Here is a 21,686-nt window from a genome sequence, read left to right as displayed (position 1 = left end):
ACCCACATGGGGAAGAAAGGAGAGAGGACCATGTGTTCTCTCTATCGCTGAGCCCTTCTTCCTTCCTCCACACTTTTCCTCCCCTCATCCTTCCGACCCATGTGTTGAGAATCACGAGTCTCTTTTCTCAGACAGCTTTTATCCCTTGGTGGCTGTTATCAAAAGAGTGCATGATGGTATCAAAATATTGTAATCTAATGTTGGCCAACTCAGGTGATGTGTTGCCATTGGCAGGCTTCAAGATCTTTCATTAAAGCCAATTTCTCTCCCTCTCTTTCTCTCTCAACAGGAAAAAGAAAAGAAGTATATGCTCCCTTTGGACAACCTGAAAGTTCGAGATGTGGAAAAGAGCTTTATGTCTAGCAAGCACATCTTTGCACTTTTTAATACAGAACAAAGGTAAGAAAAGGACCCAGGTTCTGTCTTCAGATACTTCTTCTCTTGAATTTCTGTGTGATCTAGAGATCATACTTACAAGAGTTCCTTTGGTGCCACCTTGAAATTTGTTAACCCAATGGTTTTCCTTTCATTTAGCTTGTGTGTTTAGCTTTCACCATAGGTTATGGTTTCAAAAGATGAAAACATAGAATCAGAAGGATCTTCGAGTATTAACTATTCCCTGTTCTTCCAGCAGGCGCCCAAATCATGCTGCTTTCATTCTTCAAGTACATTTTATTATTTTAAAGTCTTCCTTGTCCTGAATTTATTATGTACATACTTACAAATTACTGTTATAATTTTTAATAGTATCTGCCCAGCGTGGATGGGTATGACCTAAGACCTTCTTGTATCTATTAGGATGACACTTTTGCATTGGGAAATAGAATTATTCACTTAATGTGAATACAAACATACAGTACTTCACAGTTTTCCAAGGCTTTATGCTCATTTTTTAATCAGTTTCCCATGAGATTGAAAGATAGAGTAGCCTGGTGACCATTTTGTAAATGAGAACTGTGGCTCAGAGAGGTTAACCGACAGGAAGATCAGATCCTGAAGTTAGGACACAGGAAGTTTGAACTGAGCCAGGACCTCCGGGTCTAAGTCCACTTTTCCTTCCACTTGTGTTTCTTACCTGGTTTTGCTGCTGGTGTTTGTTTGTTTTTCTGCCCCTCCCCTACACCACCAAACTCAGTTTGGGGCCGGTCCTGGAGTGCCGTGGTTACTTACTGAAGTCAAGTGGTAAAAGTACATAAACCAATGGAGAGGTGACCGAAGATGGCATAGAGATACGTCAGAGGGTTACCACGAGGCGAGGATAACAAGATCTTTTCCAAATGGAAATGTTCTAGGAAGAAGCTAATTAATTTCTGCGAGTCAGTTATGAAGAGACTGAGTCATTAGGTGGCAGGGTCTAATTTTAACCCATCTCTTCAGGCCTTTTATCTTTATTTAGAAATGAATGAATTTCCTTGATTAGGTTCAATGACCAGCCCAGGGTCAATCACACAGTAAATTAAAATAGCAAAAGAAGCCTTCTTCCTACATTCCCAGTCAGTTGCTCAGAGTGACTCATTATACAGAAATACTCAGAAAAACCACAAGAGCAAATCATTTAAAGAATCAAGGGGAAAGAAAATTAAATATAATTCCCCTACCGAACACTGAGATGGGAGTTTTTAAAGACTTAGTATTGTTCGAGAATAGCTTATGAAAGAAACCCTGGGAGGACGAAGAACGAAAAGGTTTCCTGGAGAGAGCGGTAGTGTGTCCTCGAGCGAGGGCCAGACTTAGCACTGTTTGCAGACTTCCTCAAAGCAGTGGGCAATTGGGAGGTCCCAAAGGAGTCTTCACAGACGTGCTCAGCCTTCCTGCCTGGATGCAGAGCTGGAAGTGTGACTACTGCAGGAGACGCTGGTTTGAGTTCTTGGTCAACCTGGAAAGTTCAGGTTATAAAAGAACTTGGTCCAAAATTTTAAAAACTCAGACAGTGGTAGAGTATCTTTTTGGATGAAATATAACTGTGGGTGTTTAAGAGAGCAAAGACACCAAAATTAGATAACTCTGGGCCTCTAAGCTGTAGGTAGGTATTCTGGAAACCTAGAGTTCTTGGAAGGTAGTGAATTCTGCAGCCACTTCGCAGAGACCTCTGTGAGTACAAGGATGTCCCATCTATAGGCCTCTTTGCGATTGTCTTTCCTTGGAAATCTGGATTATTTTCCATTATTTTCGTACTGGTTAGGATCTCCAGTACAATGTTGACTATGATGGGCATCCTTGTTTTGTTTTTTATTTTAAGGAGAATTATTTCATAATTTTATAATTAAGTACTTTCTGATAGGTAACCGGTATCAGGTAAAGAAGACCCCGTGTGTTCCTCGTTGCTAAGGTTTCTGTTTCTGTTTTAATCATGAGTAAATGTTGAATTTTATCAAGAGCTTTTTCTGTTCCTACAGAAATTGTATAATTTTTCTTCTTTAATCGGTTCATGTAGTGAAATAGATTAATAGACCTTCAGATGTTAAACCATACTGATCTTCTGGGATTAAACTAAGTCATGATGCAGTATTATTTATTATGCATTCCTGGCTCGTTTGCTAAGAATTTCCTCAGACTTTTGCATCTGTGGTTATAAGTGAGATTGGCCCATAAGTGCTTTTTTTTTTTTTTTTTTTAATGCTGACCCTGCCTGGTTTTCATATATTTCTAAGCTATTTAATTAAAGTGGGAATAAGTCCTTATTATTCTTTGGAATACTTTGTATAAGATAGGGATTAACTGTTAATTGATTATTTGGTAGAAGTCACCCATAAAATCAGCTCGCCCTAGTGGGCAGTTTTGGGAAGTAAACTTTTAGCTAGTGATTTAATGTATCCAATAATTATAGGTTTCTTAGGTTTTCTATTTTTATCATGGGTCATTTGGGGTAAATTATATTTTTCTAGGAAATTGTCCACTCTATTCATTTTTAAGTATATTTGTATCAAGTATTTCTTAATGTCCTGTTTTTCAAATTCCTGCTGTATCTGAAATTTTACTCCTTTTTAATTCTAATATTAAACCCTATCTTTTTTAACGTAATTTTTCTTGCCAGACTTTGGACTTTTTTGATCCCTTTTCATGTATTTTTTTTTCTATTTCACTAATCTCTGATCTTTTCTTCAATATTTTCTTCCTTGGTTTTTGTGTGTGTGTGTGTGTGTGTGTGTGTGTGTGTGTGTGTGTTTTGTTGGTCTTTTCCCCTAACTTCTTAATTTAAATGTGTAGCTCATCAGTTTTTGTTCTTTCTTTTTCTTATATATGCATATACATTAATAGATTTCCCTCTAGGTAGTCTTGAAATATAATATTTCTTATCATTAAGTTCTGTTTTCTTCATCTTCTGTTTTTATGATCTTCATTATGATTTCTTCTAGGAGTCATTTAGAAGCATGTTTTGCATTTTTTGGTGCATAGACTTTTCTTGGTTTGTTGTTGATGATTTCTAACTTAATTGTATTGTGGTCAAAGAACATAGTCTGGACAAGGTGAATTTTCTAAATATTCATGTGTGCTTGAGAAGAATGTGTTGATTTGGAAGTGGGGCTCCCTGAGAGTCCATTGGATTGTCCTTATTCCATGTATTACTCAGTTTCTGTAATACTATCTTTTTCATATTAATTAATCAAACAGTGAGTTTATATTAGGCAGCCATATGTGCGAGGCACGGGTCTATGCACTTAAAACACATTGTGAATAAGGTCAGGGGTGGGAGGTTGGGGGAACAGGTGGTGGGTGATGGGGAGGGCACGTTTTGCATGGAGCACTGGGTGTTGTGCAAAAAGAATGAATACTGTTACGCTGAAAAAAAAAATAAAAATAAATATTATTAGTATATTAAAAAAAAAAAATAGATAAAAAAGAGGGTACGTTTTAGATTATGTTCCAGAGAGGGGTTTTGGCAGGAAGATAAAAGCCATAAAGAATCTCACTTCATCAGGGGGTATTAAAAACCTCACTTTGTGATTTTGAGCTTGATTATTGATATTTGCTTTATGTATTTTGAGGTCAATCTATGTTAGTAGATTTTTTTTCAAGTTTAGAATTGTTGTATCTTCCTGGAGATAGATATATTTATAATTCTGTGGCAACCTTCTTTACTTCTAAGTGTTCTTTGCCTTAAAACTTATTTTGTCTGCCCTTAATAGGACTATATACCTTTCTTTTAGTTAATATTCCCTTGGCTTTTTTACCTTTTTTGCTATCAACCTTTAAAAAAAAAAAAAAAGACTATCTGAGAGAGAGAGAATGTGTGGGAGGTGCAGCAGGAGAGAGGGAATCTGAAGCAGACTCCCCGCTGAATGCGGAGATCGACATGGGCCTGGATTTCATGACCCCAAGATCACAACCTGAGTCAAAACTAGGAGTTCTGTGCTCAACCAGCTGAACCACTGAGGTGCCCCAACCATTTTGTATTTTTATTAAGTGTTTTTCTTCTACTGCATGCATCTGGATTTATTTGTTTTTAATCCCATGTGAGTCCTTTTTCTTTTAGCTAGTGAGTTTAGTCCATTTATATCTTTAGAACTTATTTATTGAGTTTATTTGAACACCTGTTTTAGTCTTTCTCTTATCCTGCCTTTTCTATACTTGTTTTCTGCCCTCCACACTTCTATCCTGACTTTTAAAAATTCCAATTAATTTTTTTTCTCGTTACATACTTTGGTAGTTATATACTTTATTCTTTTAGAAGTTATATACCTCATTTTTATTCTTTTTAACTACTCATTTTTGACTTAAAGTTTGAAGTTAGTGTCCCTACTCTTTTTCCATAATGACTTTGAAACACTTTAACTCCCCGACTCTCCTGATCTCCATATTGTTGTTTCCAGTATTTGAGTTCCATTTTACCTTCTTACCACTGTTTTCAAATTGGCTCACATAGACAATGTTCGCTTAGATTTATGAGCATGATTGTCATTTCTTTGTTCATTCTTCCTCTTGGATCCCAGTGTTTGATTTTGGTTCAGTCTCCTCCACACTAAAGTACACCTTTTAGAAATCCTCTTAGGGGGCGCTACTTGGTTATAACTCCCAGTCTGGTGTTTGTTTTCCTGAAAATGTTTTTATTTTGCTCTCATTTTTGAATAATACTTCAGCTGGATATTAAATTATTACATGGATGGTTCTTTTATCTCATAACTTTGAAGTCATTATTCTCCTATATTCTGGCTTCAATTTTTAAGAAATCATCTAATTGTTGCTTTTTTTTTAAAGTTGATCTATACTTTCTTACTGGGTGATTTCAATACCTCTTTTGCCTTTGATATACTGAAGTTTCAATATGATGAGCTTATGTGTGTTTTGCTTTATATCTCCTGCTTGGGATTCATTGTGTTTCTTAAACCTGAGGACATATAATTTTCATAAAGCATGAAAAACTGTGTATTATTATTTCTTTGATTTTCTTCTCTGTTCTTTTTCGCTTTTCCCAGAGTACCTATTAGACACATATTAAACCACTTTATCCTGTTTTTTTCTGTGTTTAACTCTCTTATACATATATGTCTCTTTGTACCTCATTTTGGGTCCTTTCTTTGGTGCTGTCTTCCAGTTTGCTGGTACCCTCCTCGTCTGTGACCAGGGCAAGACAAACTTACCTGTTATCTCTCTTTGCTAGTGGACAGAATTTTTTTTTTTTTTCTCAGTGCATGCTTTTTCTGAGGACGTGGCCGTTGAAGAGTTGGCTGTCACATAAATCTCAAGATCTTGTTTCCTATTCTTTTGAGCTACTCCAATCCAAGCCTTTTAGTTACTGAAACTGACACCATCCAGTGTCAAAACAAACATTCTTTGTTTGTTTACTCTTAAGGATCTGTTGCATTTCAGAAAGAGGTTAGGCATTTAAAATAATGTTTTCCAGCAATCCTAGACTTGTTGTAGGAAAGAGTTTTTAAATTTTTTATACTGACCTTTAGTCAAAATGAAATGGACTTTCATTAGCGTTACATTGTTGAAACACAAAACTATGTTCCTGATTTCCTCCACAAGTGAAGATTATGATAAAAAAGTATACTGGAAGGGACAGCCTGGGGGTTGGTTCTCTGTGTTTACAAACATGAATGCTTGGGGTGTCTGGCTGGCTCAGTCGGTAGAGCATGCAACTCTTGATCACAGGATTGTGAGTTTGAACCCCATACTGGGTGTAGAGATTACTTTAAAAATAATAAAATCTTTTAAAAAACATGATGGTTTACAAACCAATTAGAGAAAAACAGCTGCCATTTTCCTGTTCTCCTGTTTATTCTCTCAGTAAAAAACATCTTTTCTGTTATATACTCCAAAGTATTTTTAGTCATTCTGCATTATTGGCTGTGCACGTCAGTGTTGGTACTCCAAAGGAAATACAGGACAGATTTATTTTGCATGACACTTGTAATCACCAGTGAGTGCCATACAGGATTCATTTTCCACTAATCGTAAGACAGAAGATTTAGGAATCCATGAAGAGGTTTTAAAAAAAGGAGAAAGGGTCGTCTACTTGAGACTATTACCCATGAAACAAGTGGGTTCTAGTGTGTAAGGTAACCTTTAACCAGATCTACGGGACTGTATTCCATTCTAGTACTTACGTCCCACAAGCAGTCATATTAGCAGCATGGAAAGTCATTCCTTTTGGAATCACTTGGCATGAATTGATGGAGGGGAGATTGAAAGGAATATCGCAAAGAGGAAATCGTATTAGTCAAAGCAAATGGGTGGGAAACGTCGCTTAATCTGTTGCCAGCCTGTTTTGGGTGAGAAGAAGCTAATTTCAAAGGCAAGGTGAGCCCTAGTTAAAAGAAATAATAATGAAAACTTTATTTTTTTCTTCCTGAGGTTTATTGAACTGGACTTACCCATACAAGTTTATATCTTTTCCCTCTTCTGTGTCGAGGGAAAACCTGCCTCCCTCCAGAGCCCATATGCTTAGCGTATCAGCTATACTTCAATGATCTTCTTTTCGCCACTTACATTGATTCTAAGCCTATGTTCCTAGTTTTCTCTTTCTTTTGAGATAAGAAAAGTTCTTCTTTTACTGTTAGTAATTTACCCATTTCAGAAGAGATGTAGAAGAGATTTTAGAAGAGGGTTTGTAAATGCTTCCCTTGATTTGTATTCTTCAGCCCTGTTTTCCACTGTAGTGTTTTGGATCAAAAGATGTATTCATTCAGCCAGACCCATGGGAGACGCATTGGGTTGGGGCTAAGAGTTCCCGTGTGAACCCTGGGGTCGTCACCAGTGTAACTGTAAAATGTCACGGCTTTCCAGGGGTCTTTGAGACCTTAGAGATCATCTGGTCCGGTCCTCCTCATCTCACAGGTTAAAGGGTTGACACCTGTAACAGCTAAATGCCGTCCCCGTGTCACAAAAGCAGTTCATGACAGACAAAACTGGAGCCCAGGCCAGATGTCTCTGACCCAGAGCTCTTTCCGATGACACAGTTTTCATATTGACTATGGGACAGGAATTCCATCTAATGTTTTGATTGGCATTGTTCCCCAAAGAGCAGCGAGGACGAGATTTTGAACTTCTCGTGGAGGTATTTCAGTTTGTTTTGGGTCTTACCAGTTTCCGTGGAAAGCTTTCAGTCTCCTTGCAAAGCCCAACATAGAACTGACCAGGGCCCTTGCTACGGTTCTTTCCAGACTCCGCTAGGCATTGCCCCCGGCACAGCAGCGTTATTCCTGCGAGCTCATGCCGCTGCTATTTCAACTTTCCACTGTAAAGTTTAAGAGCTACCCTGTAATCCCCAATCATCAGGTGTGTGAGAACTGATACATTTAACATCGGTCTTTAAAAAGCCTTCAGTGTCCTGGTGAATTAATATGATCTTTATGAGTCTGGTGACCAGATTCCTGAGCCATTCTAAACAGTGTTTTAGGGCTAAGGTTTTTATAAATGGAAGGAGTTGTTACTAATGGTAGTGACCTTAGCGCTCGGGGAGAGGGAATTTCACACCTAGACTGATTTAGCCTCCAGAAACTGCAGGTACGAGTGTGCATTGCCCCGCTCTGCCCGGGGCTTTCAGAGAGCATGTCCTGGATGCGGGGGCAGGCTGATGAATGGTGACACTTCGTTCTCACTTTCATCGCATCACCAAATCCGTTTTGAAATCTAAATAAAAGATCCCTAAACTTCTCCATGGCAGGACCTGAACTATGACTGGAATGTTCCTCCAGGTTTTTGTTCCATTTGACTTTGTTAGGAATGCCGTGTTTTCTCTGGTAGAAGCGTGTCCGGATAACGGCTTCACTCCGCTGGGCTCTGCTCTCCCCAGGCAGGCCTTCACTTTTAAGGTCACGCTAAGGCCCATTTGGTCCAAGGTATGTCAGTTCTGGGAACCAGCAGGGATCCGGGGCTTGTAGGGCAGCCACACGGTATTTCTGAGTGCCCCTTGGGCTTTTTTATTTTGAGTGCCCCTCGCTCTGTTTTCTCTTGAAATAAGGCATTTTCCCCTCAATGCTGCTTTATGGCTTCATCAGGACACAGTCACCAACCTGGCCAAGTGCTTCAATCGCCTCCTGCCCTCCCCCGCCCCCGCTCCTCCAGAAAGGGCCTGGAGGACGTCTCCCTACTCCACTTAGCCGCAGCACATTGCCGACACTCAATAAATGTCAGGTACCGCCACGCTGTAGCTTGTGCATGCACTCTCGGCATTCTGAAAAGAATGGCTCTTCATTCTCATTGTTGAGCGGTATACTTTTCCACTTGTTAGCTGGAAAGGAACTGGAGTCAGGTTTTCCATTTATATACCTTTATGGCTGTTTCTATATTAAGACGCACGTGGAGTTCAAGTTGTTTGAAAAAGTGCGTAATTAAACAAACATGCTGGGCAAAAGGTGGTGTACGATGCCAGGTGCGGAAGGTCATGTCTCACTTGGGCGTGGTGAGGTGTCAGATCTGTATCAAAAGGGAAGCAGTTACTCTTCCATAGATAGGATGGCGAAGGCTCAAATTGATTGGAAACTCCATAGAGTAAAAACGTGTAGTGTTTTGTCATCGGAGCTGAGATGTTGTGTGAGGAGTACAAGGTAATGAAGCTTGTGTGCGGGACATAAACATGACACCCGGAGAAGCTGCTTTATTTCATTTTACCCCAGAGTTGTCGGAAGAAGGTTTCAGACCTTTCTTCTTGCCTCATAGAATACTAAGTGAGGATTGTTTCTGTTCCGAATATTCTGATTCGAGAAAATTTTTGTCAGACGAAGATTCAGTTAATTAGGAACCAGTCTTCGGTCCAAGCTGAGTGATGAAGTGTGTGTTACCCTCCACTTCCCCGCGGAGTGTGGACGGGCCATCTTTGGGTGTAAGGGTGTTTGTGACACTCTCTAACCACAAGTACCTGGTAGATTTTTTAAAAATATCAATTTGACAGTAAAAAGTTTGTCACTTTCCACTATTTTATTCAGTTTTCTTGTATGCTCTGTGACTTCAGGTACAACATAAATGCTGGGTTTTCCCCACCCTCTGTTCTTAGTACCAAAGAAATGCCACCAGATATGAGACTAACTAAAGTCTGATGCGTTGTCTTGGGGAGCACATAAGCGACTGGAATTCGTCAAGGGCCGTGGTTTTGCTGTGAGGACATGTGGTGTGTTCCGGTAATGGAACATGCGAAGCCAACGTTTGAACACCTTGTACTACTTCCTAGTTTCAACACAGTGACCAACAAATTAATGTAAATACGATCATGTGACCGACATCTGTCTCCGCTGCTGGGCTACTTCCTTTGTTGTTGTTGTTGTTTAAGATTTTATTTATTTATTTGACAGAGCGAGATCACAAGTAGGCAGAGAGGCCAGCAGAGAGAGAGGGGGAAGCAGGCTCCCCGCTGAGCAGAGAGCCTGACCTGGGTCTCGATCCCAGGACCCTGAGATCATGACCCGAGCATAAAGCAGAGACTTAACCCACTGAGCCACCCAGGCGCCCTGGATTACTTTCTGTGAGGGAGAGGTAGCGTTTGTCGAGTTCGTTGCCTTATCCCCAGGGCCTAACGGGCTGCTTGGTAATTGCGGGAGCTCAATAGCATGATGGAGTGAATAAATGTGTAGATGTTAAACTTTTCTTCCCTCTTATATAGAGAATATATAAATAACTCCAGTGGCCAATGAAAAGCATTCTGGGTAAGCTCTAGAGGCCTATGGCCTCAGATCTGGGTGGGCTGAAAATGGAAATATAAATAAAGGCACTTGGAGGACATGAACACAAAAAGAAATTTTTCATTTAAAAAGTAAGAACCTGAGAATTTTCAGCTCTGTACAAACTATACAAACAAACTTACAAATAAGTTTTGTTTGAATTTAGTCCAACAGAATTCCATGTCATTGTCCTGTGAGGAAAAAAAAATTGATGTTTTATTGTAAATTGTCTCTGTTCTCATGTTACCTTTATTATTCAAAAGTGTTTTGTAGGTATCTCCATTCAGCTTTCTAAATCTTCATTTCTTTACCTCAACCTAAATATTAACAAATTTCAGGTTTTCTGTTTATATATAGAACTTTTGAAAGGGAGGTAGAAAGCCAGAAAACAGGATTTTAGTTTTCTGTTGGTAAGGTTTTGGTCCTTTTTGGTTCTGCTAGAGCTATTAGGCTCACGTGGGTCAGACAGAGATTTGAGGACTTTCTCAGTTACTGATTGCAAAGTTTACAATATTGACAGTAATGTTTATTTCCCTATAAATCTAAAAAGATAAACTCTGTGCTTTCTTTGTCGAGGAGCTAGATAGAGATACATGTTTAGCAAGTCAATCTTGAAAGTTGTTCAATACAAATCTGGTGAGTTTTTTGTTTTTTTGTTTTTGTTTTTGTTTTTTTTTTTTGTCTACTCTTTTCCTTCATTCCACTCTCTCACTGCAAAGCTATTTGTTGTCATGTGGTTCTGGTGCTGCGTATTACAATTGTTCCCCAGCTTTCGCTGCTCTGTCTTTCCCCTTGTTGAATGTCTGTCTGGTTGTGAAATAGCATCATTAGGAAACCCTAGGTGCACCAGAGAGGAGGGGTGAAGATGTTTTCGAAGGGAGCGTCTGGGGAGAGACGGATTAGAGAGCTAAAATTGTCTGCCCATTTGATTTGCTTCACCAGCTACACCGAGACAAAAACCAAATATGATTTGGTCATATTTTTGTGAACTAAGTCTATGACAATTGATTTCACAGCTAAGATCAATTCTCATGAAAGCCAACATAATTGCTTGGGAATGAAATGTCTGTGGCTTGAAGCAATCAATTTAAATTCTTCTCTTATTGGTTTTCAAATTAAACTCTGAAATAGGAGTGTGATGCCCTACTTGGATGACTGTTTCTGCCTTTTCTGAGCAAGAAGAATAGCAAGTTGGTGCTTTTTAGCTTTTTCAAATGTCACTACAGGGCTTTGGAGAAATTCTTCACGCTTAAAACACCTGTGTGTAATCCATATCCATTTTTCTAGGGGAATTAGACTCCGTGCTCCCTTTGAGTATTTCAAACAAAGGGACTCATAGGATAGAATCAGCAACTTCAGTTCAGTTCCTTTCTTCGGAAGGATTTAAAGTGGGCTTGGACTTTAAGCCATTAGTAGCCCTAGCAGGGATTTTGGTCAGTGTTTGAGGCATTCATGTTCTGGAGGTTTGTGTCCAAGGGCAGTCTTGATGAATGAGCCCAATACGACTGTATAAAGTTCAAGAACAAAAAGAAATTTTGTCTTTCACAGCGAGTTTACTTTTCTTCTAGGATTTCAGAACAAATACATTGCCCGCTCCCCACCTACTTCCTGGAAGAACTATTTGCTGATGGGCGATCCCCTCCCCCCACTGTGGCTTGGGACAGCCTCCGTTGGGGGGACCATAAAAGGGCCCCAGCTGTGTTCATTAACGATAGGGAACAATCACTAGTTGCAAATATGCTACAGAAAAATACACGCTCTGTTCTACCGTGCATACAGGCTTTAAAGGAGATGCTGTAGTGGTTACGTTGCAAGAGAAAGTCCGGCAGGTCGTCACGAAGAGAGATTAGTACAGATGATCCAATATTCTTAATCATGCGCTTGTTTATAAATAGGATCATATGACTAGTTATTGTTTAAAAATTAGCTTTTCTTTCTCAAGATACGGACTGGCTTGTCTCAGGCTTTTAAAGGATGGGTTTACGTCTTGGTTATTTGTGGTAAGGATGAAATGAAAGTGAGCTGTGTGCTAGGGCTTCAAAGGTGTGGTGGTGATTTTGTGCCGGTGCGGCCCACCCGCCCCCACCAGCCAGCAGGGAGGCAGGTCAGGTATTTCAGTCAGCAACCTGCTGGGAAGAGCTCTTAAGAAATGAATTAAGCCTGGGTGTAAAAATTTGCCTAGCAGGGTCTAACCTGAAGGAAATTTCTAAACACCTAAATTTCAGCTGGCAGTCCTAGAGGCCTCCCAAGAACAAAAATAAAGAAAATTAAGGGCACATTTTACTGACTATTGGAGCAATCGGGTTTTTGGAGGTGACTTAGAGGATATTGTAAAAACAATCTGCATGTTAGCCAAAAATAAAAAAAACCACAAAAACAAAACAACCCCCCCAAAAAACAAAAACAAAAAAAACCCCCAAAATAAAAACAAAAAAACCCTACATGAAATAAGAGAATAAATTGAAAAAGTCCTAAGAGGGTTACTACTCAAATCTGCTGCTGTTTAAAACCAGTTCCACTGACCAGTGTATCTGTGGCTTTCTCTGGTAGACACAGTGTTTCCATTATCGCCAGAGGACGTGTACTGTCCTGATTTATTGCTAAGGCTGTAACACCTTGCTGAGGACTTCCTGAGTTTGGTGGGGAAAGTCTTTAAATCAAAGTAACACACAGATACGTAAACCTTTACGAAGATGACCGAACTCCCTCAAATCTTGCAGTCAAGAATATTAATTATAAGCCTGGTTTTTTACATGATCAGTTCACACATCAGGAATCTTTGGGGGACCCAACATCGGATGTGTGATCCATTTTTATTTTTCCTCAGTTGATTTGCTGTGCAACCCACTTCCCCATTAAAGAATGTCCTTAGTGACTACACCTACTGAGAGAAAATATCATGAAGGTTTTAATTATCTACCTTGTATATAAATTGTAAATTATATTATTCTGCTTCTATCTGCTGCATTCAGAAGGAAACTATTTACTGCCACGTGTAATTAATTTTAATGAACACACGCAGCATTAGTAAAGGGAACTGACACGTCACAAGCTTTGGTAGAAAATGTTAGTCACACGCAGCAGTTAACGCTGAGCAGATGCATGGTTTCATAAAGAAAATATTTGCAGAGACTAACTGGAGCGAGTTTTTTTCCTTTTTGTTTTTTTCTTTTTCTAATTTTGAAACTGCCTATGTTTATCTCTTAGAATCTGGGGAAAATACAGCTCCTATAAAGGAACAGTTTTTAAAAAATGCAATTGCCAAGTGTAGTTTGTTCGAACGCAGTCTCTGCCTTTGCTCTCTGTGTTTCTGATCCGTACCTCACTCCGTCCCTACAGATCCGTGACAGGCCAAAGCGTGAGTGCTTTTGCTGCTAGATGTTAGCCTGCACTTGTTTTGATATCATAGAATGATTTTGCCTCAGAAAGTAGATAAATTCTGGCCGCTAGGGTTACTCTAACAGAACAGTAAGGTGGTTAAGATACTCATGTTTTGATGTTTATACTGTGCATTTTAAAATAAATTGACTGCTTAAGATCTATACCAATGTCTCTCAGATTTGGGGGTTTTGAGTACCCCTTTCTACTCTTTTTTTTTTTAAAGATTTTATTTACTTATTTGACAGACAGAGATCACAAGTAGGCAGAGAGAGAGGAGGAAGCAGGCTCCCTGCCAAGCAGAGAGCCCGATGCGGGGCTCCATCCCAGGACCCTGGGATCATGACCTGAGTGAAAGGCAGAAGCTTTAACCCACTGAGCCAGGCGCCCCCCCCCCTTTCTACTCTTAAACATTGTTGAAGACTTTAAAGAGCTTTTGTTTGTCTGGATTGTATGGATTGTATCAGAAATTTTGTGAGCAAGTTGGCTTCACGTTTTTGCTTACAATTGGCCATAGTGAGAGATACTTATACCACGGAAATTGGCAAATTCTACAAACCATGGCCTTCCCCCCCCATAGCTAGTTGTTAAACATTTATTAGCATACTGCCAATTATATCCATTGGTAGAAATTTAAAGTGAGAAATTTAAAAAGTATTCATTTATTAAATCCCTTAAAATAATAGTAGTAAGTCTACTTCATGCTAACATAAATAGTATGTTTTTATGGGAAAGTGTATTTTAAAATATCAGTGAGAAGAGTGACTTTTTTTCTTTACAACTTTGCAGAACTCTTTAATGTGTAGTTTAATGGAAGACAGCTGGATTCTCATATCTGCTTCTGCTTTTAATCTGTTGCAATATGTTGTTTTGGTTGAAGTGTATGAAGAAAACCTAGACTCACCCAGATACATAGTTGAAAAGGAAAACATATTTTAATAGTCTTTTCAGATAATTAAAGATTTTCTTCTTTGATACCTCACCAAAACTCGACAAGTGTTAGTTTCCAAAAAGTTAATTGCAATCTGGAACCTGAAATCGTACCAATGAACTTTTCATATTCTGCTACATTAATCCATTGGTCTTTCATGCATCTTAAATGGACCTTATAAGTGATTTTGTGGCATCAAACTTTGTCATTTGGAAATATCAGTTCACTGATTCACATAGATCTGCCCAGGGTACGTGCATTTCATTATAAAAATGAATGTATTTAAAAAATCACATTCCTAATATTACCACCAATCTCATCAGAAAGGGGACAGGTTTCAAGCCCATGGTGGGAGATACAAGGCTTCCAAAATTCTAAGTCCGTATTTCATCATTGCCCATAAATACTGTCAGTTGTCTTCCTTTAAGGGACAGGCAGGCTCGTGTTGTCCAGTTTTGAGAAAATGTCTGCCAGAAACTCAGGTTTGCCTAACCGTAGACTGGCTGTCAGTCAGCCTTTCGAGGGCAGACTTCCGCCCCCGTGAAAAGCTGGCCCATCAGCTCACAGTGGAATCGTGCCTTTGCTCAAGACAAGCACTCAGAATGCAGCGGAAGTGCTGATGTGTACTTCCCACTCTGTGACATAGAATATTACCAAGATGTGTGCCCTCAGGCTCTAGGCTTAATAACGTTGTTAGTTGTACTGCTTCCTCAAGATATCCTTAACTGAAAGTGACTTTTTGCAAAACTGTGAGTGCGGCGGTGAAGAGTACGTGACTGTCAGTGCAGCGTACGGCATTGTCTCCTGGTGCCAAGGCCCCGACTTCACTTCTGCACCAACAGTGCAAATGTGAAAGCACTTGTTGCAAGATCACCTGTGAAATTCAGGCGCCTGGGTGGCTCAGCTGGTTAAGCGTCTGCCTTTGGCTCCAGCCGTGATCCTGCAGTGCTGGGGTCGGGTCCCACTGCCGGCTCCCTGCTCAGAGGGGAGCCTGCTTCTCCCTCTCCTCCGCCTGCTGCTCCTCTTGCTTGTGCTCCCTTTCTTTCTCTCTGTCAAAGAAATTAATAAAATCTTAAAAAAAAAAAAAGATAAACTGTGCAAATAAAAAAAAATCCTCCGCTTTGACTATTTTAGTGACATCTGTGTTTTTTGGTAAGCATTCGTATAAACGGTCTTTGAGTATTAGTACTGATTCTGGACAAACATAATTTAAAAAGTATAGTCATTCTTTAGACTTGTCCCATTTGGGTCAAGGTCATCGTGTAATTCTGCAGGTGAGGTTTTTAACTCATGCCTCATGTTAGCAACTAAATCTTTAATTAGACAAGCTACTCTATCACTGGAAAATAACAGTCATTTGTTTTTCCTGACTTTTGTTCGGCAACTATTCATCAATGTCAAGTGTAAAAAAGTTTTATTCATTCATCTCTCAGCTACAGTGCACACTTCTCCAGCCATTCCAATACAGCGACTTATCCCATAAGATGTTTCGAGGGTTTGGGGGGGTGCCTGCGTGCCTTAGTTGGTTAAGCATCTGCCTCATGATCTCAGGGTCCTGGGATTGAGCCCCACATCTTGGTCCCTGCGCATCCGGCTCCCTACTCAGCAGGGAGTCTGCTTGTCCCTCTCCCTCTGCCTCCCCTGCTGCTCATGCTCTCTCTCTGTCTCTCGCTCTCTCTCAAATGAATAAATAAAATATTTTTTAAAAAGATGTCTCAAAGGATGCCTGGGTGGCTCAGTTGGTTAAGTGGCTGCCTTCGGCTCAGGTCATGATCTCAGCGTCCTGGGATCGAGTCCCACATCGGGCTCCTTGCTTGGCAGGAAGCCTGCTTCTCCCTCTGCCTCTGCCTGCCACTCTGCCTGTGCTCTCTCTCTCTCTCTGACAAAATAAAATTTAAAAATCTTAAAAAAAAAAGATGTCTCAAAGGTTTTTTCACTTCTACTTTGAAGAGCTCTAACAAAGAGTATTTGACTTTCAAAGGATATCTTTAAAATTTGGTGACATTCCTTTTTTTTTAAGTGTTGAATGATTGGTCTCAAATCACGGTGTGACTTAACTGGCATTATAATGCTATTTAAAAGTGCCCAGTTACATGGGACAAGCAGGGAAATTATGAACGTATATAAAGCCAGGGGAAAGCTTTCATCCCGTTTTTGTTTCATACTTAACAGCTTTGTCCTATGTCTTTGCATTAGATTCTTTCCTTCCAGGAGTCAGGGTGCTTGGTGACATGTCAGTCTTCATCTTTTTTAGCATCTTTAGTTAGAGCTGTTGCAGATAAATGTTGAGAAACTGAATCTTCAAATATCCTTTTTTTTTAAATAACATGAGAAAATTATATTATAAATATATTTTTATATCAGAAAAAAATACTAAATTCTAAAATAGCATTTTAGATAGAAATTTTAAATTTAGGAAAGGTCCTTTTTTTAAAATTGAGGTCTTATAAAACAAGACAAAAATGTATGTCTAGGGCGCCTGGGTGGCTCAGTGGGTTAAGCCACTGCCTTCGGCTCAGGTCATGATCTCAGGGTCCTGGGATTGAGTCCCGCATTGGGCTCTCTGCTCAGCAGGGAGCCTGCTTCCCTCTCTCTCTCTCTGCCTGCCTCTCTATCTACTTATGATCTCTCCCTGTCAAATAAATAAATAAAATATTAAAAAAAATGTATGTCTATACATTTGTTTGCCTCCACATGGGCAGAGGTAAACTTTAGGATTTCCAAATAATGACTTATTAGAGGATGAGGAGGTCACAGGGATTATAGCAGGTGTAAGTGAAAATAACCATTAGAAGCGCAGTGGAAGTACTTAGAACAAATGGGTTAATCTCTGCAAATGCACATACCAGCTTTGAAAATTCTAGGAAACATGAGTGTGCGCAAGCTCATTTTCCACTAACTGCCCAAATGATGATAGCTACGTGTAATGGAGCTTCTAGAAAGCTCCTCTGTAGATTCATAACAGAATGAAAGTGAAAAAAAAAAACAACCCAAGATAATTTTGTTATGATAATAGTTTTGACATTGAGAATACCCTAAAAGGGCCTTGAGAATCCTGGGAGTCCCCAGACAATACTCCGAGAACTACAGCAGTTGGGCAATACATGATATAATGACTTATTGGTGTGACATCAATTTAAGGTTTATTTTCATGGAATGATGGGGATATTTATGCATTAGTAAGTCTCTTGGTTGTGTCTCCTAGTTTTGAAGAACCAAGAATCTGCCAATTACCGAATCAGATTCTTATTTGTCCTCCACACTGTCTCAAAGGAGAAGGTGAAAATGAACACATCTGGAAAGACAGACTCATTTCAGGCCAAGGCAGATTTTTTATTTTAGCGATCAAAGCCATGCCATTCGGTCTCCTCCCAATTATACCTAAAATAAAATCCAAAACAGTTATGAAATTTCTGGAGCTTTTGTTTATTCCCCTTATCCCGTATTGTTTGCATGTTTTTTAATCATTGATGATGCTAATGAAGATGGGTGCCAGCAAGAGAAATCACCAAATAGCTTAGAGTTGAAAAGGAAATGAAATCTTCGGAAATGTGTTGATTTTCGAGGAGCACATGTAGAAATGCAGATGTGACCCAAGAGAGTCGCCCTGTAGCCCACAAAAGGGAGAGGATCCAGTGTCTCGATCTCCAATAAGACACCCTCCCTTTGATAGCTGGGAGGTGGGGTGGAAAACTTCCTCCTTCCCCTCTACTGTGATAGGTTTGAGAAGCGATGAAAGACCGGAAATACTGAACTGCCTTAGATGGGTTGTTCCTAAATGGAAAGGGCTATTTGGTCAATATCCTTCATCTCGAACCAAAACAGTCAGAAATTTAAAGTAGAGAACTGTCAAACTGTTACAGTAAAGAATTTTTTTTTTTTTCAAATTTAAAAAATGTCTCAGTGCCTTGTGCAGCCAGTATACAACCTGTATCACACGGGACTCACCTCCTGGGTTCAACACCACCCAAACTGGCGTAAACCCTGTTCACGAAGACTAGTGGGTCGTGGCTTGGATGTCCCACAGCATCCGACTGCTGCACAAGCTTCCGGCTGCTTCTGTCCGTTTCTATACTTACATACTTGTCGACCAGTAACAAGCAGTTCTCTGACCTCAAGTGCCGCTCCGATGTTGGCCATCGCAAATATCGGGTTGGGTTTGCCAAGCACACTTCCCAGCAGAGGGTAATTATTCCTAGACAACCGTGGCCTTTCATTTGCGTAGCTGTTGCTAGAAGCCACAGGGCAGCTAGTTACAGCTGCGTGGGCTCGACAGGTAGAATCATTCAAAGTATACATTGTTTACATCTCAGATTAGTGCCCAGGGTCCAGATACTGATTTTGGCTTCTCCTGTAAGACACGAAATGATGTTCCGTTCTTGGCTAGATCACATGCATGGCAATGAACTCCATCTCTACGTTAACAGAGAACCATCATCTGAATATTCCTTCAACTGGAATAGGCAGACCCTATAACATGTGATTTGTCACCAAAATCGCTTTTATCATGAATTCTTTTCCATTGGATTTGTTTATTTTAACTAATTAATTCATTCTTAACCAATTAAGTCATGGTCTTCTTCCTGGAGACTGTCTGAGCTTTACTGTAGTGCTGAACCTCTACCCTTTTATGTGGCTCCTTCTTGCGCCTGGATGGCTGGTGAAGACAAAGTCTGAGAAAGAACAATTATTGCAGGCGCCTGGGTGGCTCAGTGGGTTGAGCCTTTGCCTTCGGCTCAGGTCATGATCTCAGGGTCCTGAGATCGAGCCCTGCATCGGGCTCTCGGCTCAGCAGGGAGCCTGCCTCCCCCTCTCTCTCTGCCTGCTTCTGCCTACTTGTGATCTCTGTCTGTCAAATAAAATCTTTGAAAAAAAAGAAAAAAAGACCAGCTTTCATTAAAAAAAAAAAAAGAAAAAAACACAATTATCGGTATTTCTACTTTCTTGTTCTTTGTAAAACCACTCTACCCTGCTGAATTCCTGTGCTTCCCTCCACAGGGCAGGTTTTTTGTTTTTTGTTTTTCCTTCCACGTGACTTAACTGGTGTAAAATTACGAAAGCAAATACTGGTTTCCAACCCATGGAAATCCAGATTGTGCCCTCAAGCAAAGACCTGAGAAGGGAGACTGTTAGCTACTGTTAATCCTTTAGAGCCCCGGGCCCCCAGGAAAACACCTGTAACATAGTTCCTTAAGATCCTCTAATGATTAAACGATAATTTTTATTTCCCGACAAACTTCTTCTTAAAGAGTATTTTCTTCCCGAACCATTTTATGTTGGACTATTTACATTTAAGGAAGGCGTGAAAGTTGTCTTATGGAGCTGAAGGATTCACATTCTCTGGTGTCTTTACAGAGGGTCAAATTCATAATGAGTAAAAGTGACTCAAAAAAGATAGAATAATCTCATCATCAGAATGATTTTTTAAATGTTTTAATATATATATTTTACGGTACCTTTTTAAAAATAAAATTTGCACCTTGTGAGTTATGAAGCCTCCCCCATCGCCGGAGCACGCTGAGCAGAAGCTAGATAACAACTTACTGGTAGGGCGATCATAATTTATCATTTATTTTTGAGAGTAAAAGGGGCACTATTAATAATTACGCTGAAATACTTGACAATGAACAGAGATGATTCAGGCAAAAAGGGATGAATTTTACCTGCTGATGATGTCATAGGGGAGAGTCTCACTGAGGAGAATTTGTAGAGTCCTGATGGGGGAATTTGGCTTGGGTGATCTCTGTGGTACATTCCAGCTTAACCAAATAAATCCTGTTTTATGCACAACTATTTCTTTATACTTTTTTAATGATTTTTATGACTTTTTATGATTTTTTATGATTACTTATGAAACTTATTCCCCAAATAGGGTGAAGTCCAAAGTGCGTTCTTAGGCATTAGAGTTTAAATTTTGTTTGGCAAGATTTACAATATGTAAATTCTGTTGTAAGTTTTGAAACTCTTGCAAACACAGATATGACACACACATGTTCTAATTTATATATAAATTAAATCGCTTAGTGTAACAGCCTGTTCCCCAACTGTCCTTGAGTAAGAGTTTGTATTATTTATAAACAGTCTCAAATGTGCTATGACTCCTCATTATTGGTACTTCCGGCTTGTCTCTGGGATTCTTCTTATGAATCGTAGGATGAGTGTATTTCCAGAATCAGAAATGAAAATTCTTATATTCATATTAGGTGAACTAATATAAACTAATGTAAGTTATAAACGGTGTGAGAAATTTCTTTGAAAGGAAAGATGATGGTTTCTTGGAGAGGAAACGATGCCCTTACTACTGTCTGAGCTCTTTGGGGGGGTTTAAACGTGCAGTAGGAAAGAATAATGAACGGATAGCTACATATTTAAGTTTTCAAATATCCACTGGCAGATAGTTTTACAATGAAGATTATGGAATTGAGAATTGTTGTTGTTGTTGTGTTGTCGTTTAATGTGACTAGGACACTTTCTTCAGTCCAGCTTATAAGCACTTTATCGAATATTCCTAATGTGCTGTGGTCTGAAGGAGACACAGCCTGCATTCATGGCTTCCACAGTATACTAGGAAGACATGGGTATTTCTGTCAATGATGTAAGATCGTAAGTGGGATTTCCTAGCATCCTGATTTCCTAAATTCTCAACACACAAGCTAGTCTTAACATCTGTGTAAATAATCTGAAATACATTGCAAAAACTCAAAACTCAAACTTTGCAGGTCTGTCTCCTTTGTGCAGGCAAAGACTATCTTTAGAAGACTTCACAGAGCTTTTAGGAGGAAGCAGGAAAGTGGCAAACTGATTGCGACGTGGAAAGACATGGGGTGTCATGTATTTAGAGGAAAATGGTCCAAACTCTATTTAACACTGAGAATGTGGTTAAGTGCCGTGAGTGAGAAAGATCTAGAGGCCTCTGTAGGCTAGCACTTGACAGCAGCTACCCAGTGGGTTGAGGCGGTCCAGTGAACACATCAAGAAAGGAAAACATCCTGCTTTTATACAAAATCGTGGTGTTTTACCACCTAGGACATCACATTAAACAACCCTCAGTCAATTGCAAAAAGAGCTACAATATAATCAGAGCAGATTCTGAAGGTGAAAATTAAAACTGATTAAAATTGATGACGTAAGATCATTACCTTGCATGACTGTAGCAAAAGGATTAGGACATTTCATCCTGAAAAAGTGAGAGGTGTTTTTAGAGTGTTGAGGCCGTTAAGGTCGATTGGCTATGATTTTGCCCCCATGAAATTTTAAGCTACTAGAATGAGGAGGGA

General features: G+C 39.6%; 1 protein-coding gene across 6 annotated transcripts in view; it reads left to right on the top strand.

Annotated features, from left to right (window-relative positions):
- The window catches only part of DNM3 (dynamin 3), a 535,138-nt gene that overhangs the window by 388,883 nt on the left and 124,569 nt on the right, over window positions 1-21,686 (top strand). For all 6 annotated transcript variants that reach the window (XM_045982937.1, XM_045982938.1, XM_045982935.1 and 3 more), the window contains one exon: window positions 290-399. In XM_045982937.1, the coding sequence (XP_045838893.1) occupies window positions 290-399 (110 nt within the window). The remainder of the gene's footprint in view (window positions 1-289; window positions 400-21,686) is intronic.

This window comes from Meles meles, chromosome 17 (genome assembly GCF_922984935.1).
Source record: "Meles meles chromosome 17, mMelMel3.1 paternal haplotype, whole genome shotgun sequence".
Classification (NCBI taxonomy): domain Eukaryota; kingdom Metazoa; phylum Chordata; class Mammalia; order Carnivora; family Mustelidae; genus Meles; species Meles meles.
This window is presented reverse-complemented; position numbering and strand designations above follow the sequence as displayed.